A 10,476-nucleotide genomic window follows, 5' to 3' on the forward strand; every position below is an offset into this window, starting at 1 on the left:
AATTATAGACTATGAAGAGAACAGAATATAGTATCGTGTTGATAAAACATTATCAATAACTTCAATATATAAACAAAAATTACTTAATAAGAAGAGTCCTCATGTACATAATGGTGCTCTCAAACGAAGCTATCGACTTCCAACACCACAATACGATGTACAGAAAATTTTCATCCATTACGTTGCAAGACATAATATAGGGGATATATGATTAGATTACAACTATTGCTCACAACATTGATTTACTCACCAAAAAGGCTAAAGAAGGAAGTTATCTATCATATGGTAAACCACATCAGCACCATCAGAATTCAACCAATATGTTTTCACCTGGGACCAAGGCAAAAACACTAGAAAAGTTAGAAAAAGAAACAAGGAACATCAAGCTCCAGGAATCGTCATACATAATGACTTCTAGGTCCAAAGGACTGTTCTCAAAACGAATTGCTGTGACAGAAGATTTTAAAATCTGTTACAGAAAAACTAATATGTAAAGCCAAAAGTGATTTACATGTTTCAAGAAGAAAAATATCAATGATATACACAACCGTGCAGACTCATAAAACTGGAGTCTTGTTATGATCAGATTATTAATGCAATGGTTAACATTTTCGTAACCAACAATTGTTCCCCATGCCTCTGGCATGTGAACAGGTGGCACAGGCAAGAGTCCAGAAACTGAGAAACTCCCCTCGCAAGGAAAGCAGTGATATCATAAAAACCAGAGTGCTATTTCCATATTTCATAGGCTTTACCAAACAAGAATTCCATGGGCTTAACCAAACCATTATTATTTAAGATTCAGTTTTGGTCCAGAGATCAAATCATTTGCTTTCCCAGTTCATATGCCCTCATGATTTATATTTGAAATTGAGAAGACACTTTTAACTACTTGCTGAAATTAATAACGCATAAATCACATACGAGACTCATTAAATAGGGATTAGACCTACATGATTTAAGTCTCAATAAGTTTCAATTCATAGTAGAGGATGTGTTGCTAGTTTTCTGCTTTAGTTTTATGCAATCAAGTTTTTCATATTCTATTTTATGTGTTTTGTTTATTATTTAAAACAAAAATAAAATTGAAATATGCTCAAGACATGATAATTTCAATAAGTTTAAGTAAGCATGTATATTTGGATGTAACGAGTAACCATCAGTGTTACCTGAATTGTACTGTGAGCAATGTAGCGCTGTTTACTTTTTTGAAAGCTAACATCCACACGCTCCCAAGATACTTGAGTGAGCCCCCTTATCATCTCCTCTATATAAGGAAAGTATAAAACAAAGTCAGAACAATAGGAATTACACAGTAGCCTAAGGATTAAATATAACAGGCACTGAATCTAAGACTTGAAAAAATAATACTTAGATATTTGAAGAGGAAAGATCTCATTCAATTTGAATTGATAGTAAATTAGCAAAGGGTACATATGGAGTTCTAACCGCCCTGGAAAAATGATTACCGTATCTTAATTGTCATAATTACAATGATTGATAACATCTCCTTGTAAGTCAATAATATCTTTTCATAACTCATCACTCCCCTTCAAACTGATAAATGAGTTAATATCTATCACTCCTAGCTTGCATGTATCGTGAAACCATTATGTGGAAAGATCCTTTGTGAACAAATATAGTGTTAGTGTGTTTAGCCATATCATGCTTAAGTATATTGCAAGTAATACTAATAACTAATTTATCATCACAATAAAGGGTTATAGGTTCTTCAAGCCTCACTTTAAATATCACTCAAAATAATTTTCGTCTATAACAATTCACACATTCCTTGATCCATAGCTCGAAACTCAGCCTTAGTATTGGACTTTGCAATAATATTGTTTTAGTTCTTCAAGTCACAAAGTTTTCACTCATGAACATGCAAATTTGGAGGTGGACCTCCTATCACTTAAGCCCTACATATTTTGTATCAGTATACATCTCCGTATTTAATTTCCATACTTCTAGAACAACAACCCCTTCATAGACTTTTCTTAAATTTTAGAAGTATTCATAACTTGTAAGTGCGGTCTCTTCGATCATGCATGATCCGATTGACCACCCTTGTAGCATCTGTTATGTGGGCAGTGTAGACCATCTGGAGGAGGAGTGTCTATATGTAGAAGGTTTGACAAACCAGTACATTGCCTAGCGCCACAATCATTGTTTAGTTTGTTAGTTAATCTTTTGTTTCTATTCTAACTAACTCTTTGTCCCCAAGTTCTCTGTACTGTATATATGGGTGAGATGTTAGCATTCCAACAAAGTGCACTAATAATGCAAGAACTCTAGTTAGATGATTATATACTTGCCTATTCGTTCATCATTACTTTGTAATACGAAGAACCTTGTGACCGAACTCAACCCCATGAGATAAACAAGTATGGAGAATCACCACTTGTAACCTAGCTCACAAGACAAGAAACTCTAAGAAAGAACATTTTCTACTTTCAGAACTTGGGAGTTACAACAAAGCACCGCCAATGATAAGCTAAAGAATAAGAAATAAGGACAACCCTTCGAGCAACACTCCAATCCCAACACACTGCCAACACCTTCAATAGGTAGTGGAAACAAGGGATAGCGAGCTTTGTTGTAGGTTGGGGGTGCACTTTGGGACAGAACACAGAGCACATAATGCGGGCACCATTTACCAACCATCACGGAGAAGGATTTAGCGGGTATGGTGGAAAGGTAGAGATGGGTGGCAATTGAAGGATGTTATGGGAGCTTCAGTATCAATAAGGGTAGTGCCGGTTAGGCCGAAAATATGACCACGGTTGGGCCTCGTATTCATGTGGGTTGACGGCCCAACAACATTTATTACTATGGCATAATTGGTGCAACTAAAACGAGTGTAACAACCGAGACAAATGTAGAATGAAAACATTAATTTCAAGATACATGACTTCAGTCATGGCATTCTAGTGTGGGGTTTGAGTGTTTTGGCTCTCAACTTCATTGGCTAACTTTATCATGTAGTTTTCCAAGGTTATTTATTATCAACTGATATTAGAGCCTTTTTCCCAATGTTTCTCAACTGCTAATGAGCAGCTCTGATAGTGACACTAGCATGGCAGTATTTGTCCGGGACTAATGAAAGGGCTAATTGCACACCCATCCTGGGTGAGCACTAGGGCAATAGAGCATATGGGTGAATGTTAGGATTCAATTGAAATGTATAAGACTTGGGTCCCATGTGGAAGTATGGGATTTAAGTGTGGGATTTGTCACGAGTAACACTTTCCAAGTTCCAACCACAAATGCTAGCTTTTGTGGTGTGGTTCTTCCAAAGTTTTTTATCAACACTATTACTATATATAAATCAGAACAACACATACCATCCTAAACATCAACTTTAAGGAAAAATATCATTATCTTCCTAACTATATGATATTAGGAGCAATATAGAAAGACAACATAAATCAACATCAACGCTATATTATGAAATTGATAAAGCCTTTTTAAGATGGAGGAATAACCTTCTAAGTCAATTATTTGGCTTCCAATATTAGAAGATATTTTATTGCCAATGTCATCAGCAGTCTCTCCTTCAACATAAACAATGTGTGGGTATCTCTCATCAATGACAAGAAGATTAGACTAGCACAACACAAGGAACAAGAATTAGTCTCTGACACCAGTTAAAGTATTAAAGTAAACTATTATCAAATGGTTTTTCTATACCTTTGGAAGTTCATGTTGACGGCGAATTGATGAGGTACGCCATCCTACCATATCTTAAAGACAAGTCAAGAAATAACTGAACAAGAAAACCATTTCTTTATCCTAGACAATTATCTGCAACATTGTGCCAATATACAGTTTCAGGTAAATTACTAATTAATGGAGAGTCGCTGTCTACAAGTTCTTTATAACAGCATGCAGACTGCTAACTTCTTCATAAGGGCTGACTATAGATCCATTAGGCATAATCATCTATTGTCAAAGATGAATTGTTAGTCAAAACCTAAATTTTAAAGAGGATACGGTCATAGTTTGCATTTGCATATGCCACTCGACGCTTAAAGGCACGTAAAGCTGACCTACACCATCACAAACAATTAGATTGTAAATAACATAGAAACAAATATTAGCATTTTGATAAGTTTAATCAATACTTTAATACTAACATAAACTTTAGATCGCCAGAGTCATTAACCATTCGCAGGAGCAGAGGTCGTTTTCCATCATCATTGTCCATTAGGAAGAGATGTTTCCCAGATCTCCCAGCAACTAAATGTGCAGTTTCGGATGCTCTTCTCTCAAGGAAAGAAAGACCGCAAAGAAAAGGAAGCTACAAGAATAAACGATAAAGCAGTAAGAGACCATATTGCAAGCCCAGTAAGCACTTCATGTCCAACATTGAATCAATGATATAATATAACTAACAAAACCAATAACAACAAAATTTGTGTTTTACAAAAGCTATAGTCCACAGAAAATTAAAAAGATCCAATGCAACTCAATGTTTTATGATTGTTCACACACAAATATTCAGGACAATTTATAGCACCAGTAATCTAAGGCAAGTGCGTTATGGAAAAATATGAAAACCTTTTTTTCTCTTACATTGCTAGTTCAATATTTTTACATTTTGAACACTCCTATATGGAAAAGGCAATAAACAAAATAAAAAAACACACTGGTTTGCACAAGATTCTACATCAATTGCCAAAAGCAAGTAATTGGCCTTTAGTATGTGTCCAAATATCCATATTCAACACCCTTCCACATAGATATTTGAAGATAGTTAATAAGGAAATGGATATTATCGGGTGGTCCCTCATCAAAAAAATAAGAGGTTGCTCAGTAAAATAGTTAAATGGCTTGGCTCTCCTTCATTAGTAGAACACTTGAAGGAGTGCTCTCTAAGTGCTTGGGAGCTCATCAATTGGTATCATAAATGGTTGCTGGTGTTTAATAAAGAGTTACCTACAAAGGTGTTGACTCAAAGGTTGAGTACAGTGTTGCAGAGTGAAGCCGCCAGGATGTTGGCTCTTAGTAGCGATGCTATGATAGAAACTTGGGTACTTCAAGGTATTAAATCCCATATAGAGTAGTAAAGGATGTTCAATTGAATATTTAAGTGGTTTGCATGGTTCTCCCTTCTTGACAGCTGGCTTTTAAGGGAGGGTCCATGAATGCTTGAGTGCTCATCAATTTCTAATGGAAAATATATCCAATTACAACCAATAAAAATTCAGTGGAAAAATATTTTTCTTGCCACACATCAGTTATAAACTGACAATAAATGCAAATTGCATACCTAGGATAATTAATACTAATCTCCAGTTTGAAGCACTGAAATCACATGGACCAAGTCACTTTAGGAGTTTAAATTATGTGGCTTTCACGAAATAAGAAGAAACTTAGTGCAGTGATTTCACTAATTGTACTCAAATACCATCTACGTACACCTATTTTGTAAGAAAGTTGAACTGCCTTTAACTTTGACAATTTCTATTTTGAAATGCCAAAAGATTTTAAGTACCTACGTAAAGCAAGATACATCGAACATTACAGCTACAGTTTCAGAACAAACTTAAGCTACCTGTTTGTTTCCTCTTGAACCAAGATGTGGTGTTGCAAATGTTATAAAATTCATGGGCTCTAAACCAGCAATTTTGGCTTCATAACTCTGTTCAAGGCATTGCTTTGAATATTCTGACTTCTCTTCACTGAAACAGTCTTTGCTGTTACCAACAAGTGTCAATGTTGAAGAATAATCATAAAGTCTCCCAATAGCATATCTTGCCACCAAGCCTCCTAGAGAATGTGCCACAAAAGATATTTTCTGCACCTCTGGCCAACGTCTAACAACAGATAATACCTGCAAAAATATGAATTAAGACCAAAAGTTTATAAATGACTGATTCATTGCAAAGCCATCACTGCAGATGAAAATTGAGTGAAGTATGAAAATGTGAGATTAAATTGTGTAAAGACAGCAAAAATCATCATTTTATTATTACCAAAGTACCTCTTCAGCTAGCCTCTCACCCATTGTATCAACACCATCAAATGTCAATTTTGAAGAATTGCATTCACTGCCTGTCCACAAATTATTAAGTAAATGCGATTAATGTTTTTCTTTATAAACAATGCAAAACATAATAAAAGTAAACGATTGGGGAGCTTGGCAACGTCGGGGATAGAATCAAAAGAATAAGCATGATGTTTTAAAGTTTAAGAAAATAAGAAAAAGAAGTTGACAAATTTCCTCAACCAAGCATCTTTTTTTGGAAAGATGTTTTAGACCTAGATCAAAGGGAAACCATTCATTTGTCGTCCAACAACCAGTGATTTTCAAATTGATCAAAAACCTAACTAGAAGATTTGCAATCCAGTAGCATTTCAATTTCCAAGTTAAATCTTCAGATGTTCTCTGAAAAAAGAAGGGTTAAATTTTGACAGGAGACTGAATGCTTACGGTGTACAATTACTTTATCTGGAAGCTTCTTCACGAACTGCTCTGCTGCATATCTCCAATCAGCGGCACTGAAATATCAAGGATAAAGAACGTCCATGCACAGAAAACAAACAATGAAACTGAATTGAATTATATCTAATAGGCACAGAATCCAATTAACTCACAATAAGTAGAGAGATAGAAATCTGCTGGATCAATCAATTACTGATCTAAGAGTGAAGTTTGAGACTAAAAAATACAACAATTATTATGGATTCCTATTTTGGAAAAGAAAAAGAAAACAGCGCATTGACCTTTCAGCTTTAACTATACTTCTATCATACTCTATAGACTAATTACACTTACTTTCCATTCATCTCTATAGCCTTGTTAGCATATAAAAATATGGGACACATAACATAGCAAGTCTGAAAGTAGAAAAATTAAACACAGGGCAACACAGATGAAAATATTCAATTAAGTATAAGGTGTATGTATTTCAAACTTTGACTATAAGAAGTTGGAAAGGTTTGTTACAAGTTTCAGAAATATTTTCCTAAGCCCGGCTAAATAGATTCAGTCATCCTCAAGTTTGACTTTGAGTTCATTCCAATGGAAATACTAGAAACTATTTGCCAAACAAAAAAAAAAAATACAAGCATGTTATATCATTTGAACACTCCTTAAAATCATGTCCCAACTGTTAGACCTCACAAAACTTATACTTTCATACTATTTTATTTATATTTCAATTTTTTTACCAACTAAAAAATTAATTTAATTACACAATTAAATCTTTTATTCCTAAAGTTAATATTCTTATACAAGAACCAAATTTTAGACTTTTGGCACTTCCTTAACAAGACATAGGTCTTAAATTTAAAACTTGGTTAATGTCCACCACTGCTGTTATGCTCTTAGAACTGACTGACTATAACAGAACCTAATTAGTAACTTGGGTCCCTCACTCACTCACTCACGTTTTTTCATAATTCAAAAAAAAAAACATTCCCATGCTAAATTGTAAGCAAGCATGTTATAGTGGAAATGAAATTATGAAATTTCAGAGGAAGAGATAAAAGTTCGTTACCTCCCAATGATTCCGTTAACCATAATAACAAGGTGATGAGGGGCGGAGTTGGGCGAGGCTGCCACGGTGGCATCGAATAAGTCACGTCTGCGAGTGTCTTCGAATAAGTCACGGGCTCCAGCATCGGCGGCGTCAGGCTTGAAGCAACCGCGGCCCATTCGGCGGAGCAGTTCCATTTTAAGGGTGAGATTGGGGGCGGCGGGTCTGGATCCTGGATCGAAGCAGAAAGGGCGGAAGAGTGAGCGGGTCGGGTAGGGAGTGGGTATGGGGGGTTTGGGTCGGAGCACAGAGCCGGAGTCTGAGGCCAGCATGAAAGAGGTTTAATGTTGGTTGCGTGAGTGCCGCAAGAAACACAAAGTTAGTTGAGAAATGATTTGATGGTGCTCTGTGGCTATGGCTTTGGCTTGAGCTTGAAGGGACCTTCAGCAGTTAGTTGAATGGTTCCCTCTCTTCACCTCACCTTCTGCTTCATTGGTCAATGTTGACAGCATTCTTTTATTGCAACTTCAACCCTCCACATGTGCATAAATTATTACATGACCATTTCAACTCTCTCTCTCTCTCTAGATAATATACAGTCAAATATATCAAAAATTATTTACCCTAATTATCTTCTTTTCATATGCTACTTTAAAATTTAGTTATCAAAATATCAATTTTGATGTTAAAATATGTGATATGTTCATATATCATGTTAAAATTTTATATTATCAAAAATAAAATGATTGAACTTTTTTAGGAATCAAATAATATATATATATATATATATATATATATATATATATTATGAAAATCATTTATAGGTGTTATTTTACGATGACATAACTGGGTGGTGAAATGTGTTGAAAATAACATAATAGTGACTCATATAATACAAGGATGATGATGCATACACATTTTATTTTTTATTCAATATATGTTCAACACCTACAAATTAATATTTTTTTCTTTAAAACAATTTAAAATTAATCGACTAAAGAAGTGATAAAAATATTTTTTTTTATTAGGTGTTAGAAAGAAGTACAAAAATTGAAAGATGTAGATAACGATTTCCATAAAAACTCTTTTGAAAACTATTTGTTAGATAGTGATGAACAATATAACCTATAACACCCGAGAAATTTAAATAATTAATTAAATAATTATTTAATAAATGCGGATAGTAGGAGTCTTTAAAACATTTAATGCAGAATGTTGTGATATGAAAAAGTATTAGTTCAAATAATTAAGAGTACTTGATTGTATGAGAGGACTTGAGTTAAGTCCTATATACGCCATTTATGTGCTATTTAATTTATTATTATTTTAAATATGTGCGAGATCATGATGAGTGATAATATAATTATAGAATTATATAAATTATCATGAAACATGAATTAGTTGAATGGTTATGCATTAATTTGACATTTGGCATGGTATAGGTTTGAACCTTGATGAAATAACCGTTATAGAATTGCCAATGATTAGCAATTAAACTCAAGTTTAATGGTATTTTCATTTTATACCATTTACCTCTCATTAAGACCATTATTAGGGACCAATTAAGAGAAAGAAAGAGTGGTTTAGGGAATGTTATTGTTGCATAGCCTTAGGTATATGAAATGGAGAGTGTAAGGTGAGAAGTGAGGGAAGCAAGGAGCTGCATTGAGATAAAGTCAAAGGAACATCGTTGGTGATCAAGAGGGAACTCACAACAAGTCCAAAAATAAGCTAAGGAATCCAGGTTAGGGGAGTTCTACACGTTAGTTTTTATATTTACGCACGAATTGTATAATAAGTATGTGATGATTATGCATGAACCTCCATCTGTTCTATTAAAATTCGCGTTTCTGGAAATTTTTTAGAAACCGCCTGGCGGGCTATTCGTAGCCGCCAGGCGCCACATACTTTTATGGGTTGTTTTTGGGTTCCTGATAGGAATCACTTGGCGGCATGTTGCGGACCGTAAGGCGATGCAAGCTCGTAATCCATTCTCTGGGTTTTTTTTATGAAGTGCCTGGCGGTGATGAACACCCGCCAGGCGACGTGAACCTGTTCATTTGATTTTGATATTTTTACGCGTTCTGGAGTGAGTCTGATTGAGGAAATGGGAAGTTCTTATTGGTTCTAAGTGTTTGGGCATCATACATAATTTAATTACATGTGAGTGACGGTCAAATTGGACGAAAATCGAATTAATATTATTTGGGGTTGAGAATATTTTTGTGACACTAAGTTAAGCGGAATAAGGTAAGGGGTTTTCGTATATTGGGAGCCATAGGAACGAACCATGATCTTAAACTTGTGAGTGTAGCCTTTGAATCAAAAAATCAATGGAAAACAGAGTAGTTGGGGATTGGTTAAAGCTCGCGGGTGCAAAGAAGAAGGTTAGGGTTCCTGGAACAACAAGAACCGCCTGGCCGGACATTGGTTACCGCCAGGCGCCATACCAGAGATGTGAGGGGTGCTATGATTCACGAAAAAATGCTATTTTTCATACTTTTCGCGCAACAGGAACCGCTTGGCGGTAGTACAGTCCCGCCAAGCGCCACCTTCCACTTCTGGGCGCCAGGCGCCACCACTTTTTCTAGTTTGCGCAGTTTTCGTAAAACTGCATTTCCCGGTTCGTTAACCGTCCGATTTGGATGAAATTTTGACAGGAGATCTATAACATGTATTTCTTCACTGTGAACGGTGGAGATTTGATTTGGAGGACAATAGCTAGAGATATACGTGACGCATGATTAGTTGTTTGAATTCTCTAATAGTATGATTACTAATGGATGATTAAGTGTTCTCAAGTGCTGGTATGGCCTTGATTGGTGAATGTATATATATAAATATATAGATGTGTGATTGATGAGTATGTTTTTGGTAGTGCTTGCTAAGACATGATGAATATATAAACTTATATATGTTAGCTCAAATGTATGATGTTATAAGTGTGTGAAAAATGCTACCATTGATGATATCACTATGACCGAGTGTTGCA

General features: G+C 35.2%; 1 protein-coding gene across 1 annotated transcript; it reads right to left on the reverse strand.

Annotated features, from left to right (window-relative positions):
* Window positions 1–67: 67 nt before the first annotated feature.
* Window positions 68–7,981, reverse strand: LOC114164785. The gene is made up of 10 exons (XM_028049547.1): window positions 7,506–7,981; window positions 6,437–6,504; window positions 5,987–6,057; window positions 5,558–5,836; window positions 4,137–4,300; window positions 3,994–4,049; window positions 3,691–3,743; window positions 3,486–3,606; window positions 1,170–1,267; window positions 68–330 (listed from the first exon to the last, which is right to left on the reverse strand). The coding sequence occupies exons 1-10, from the start codon at window positions 7,814–7,816 to the stop codon at window positions 259–261; spliced, it is 1,293 nt and encodes a 430-aa protein (XP_027905348.1). The 5' UTR covers window positions 7,817–7,981; the 3' UTR covers window positions 68–258.
* Window positions 7,982–10,476: the final 2,495 nt, after the last annotated feature.

Source organism: Vigna unguiculata, chromosome 9, assembly GCF_004118075.2.
Source record: "Vigna unguiculata cultivar IT97K-499-35 chromosome 9, ASM411807v1, whole genome shotgun sequence".
Lineage (NCBI taxonomy): Eukaryota > Viridiplantae > Streptophyta > Magnoliopsida > Fabales > Fabaceae > Vigna > Vigna unguiculata.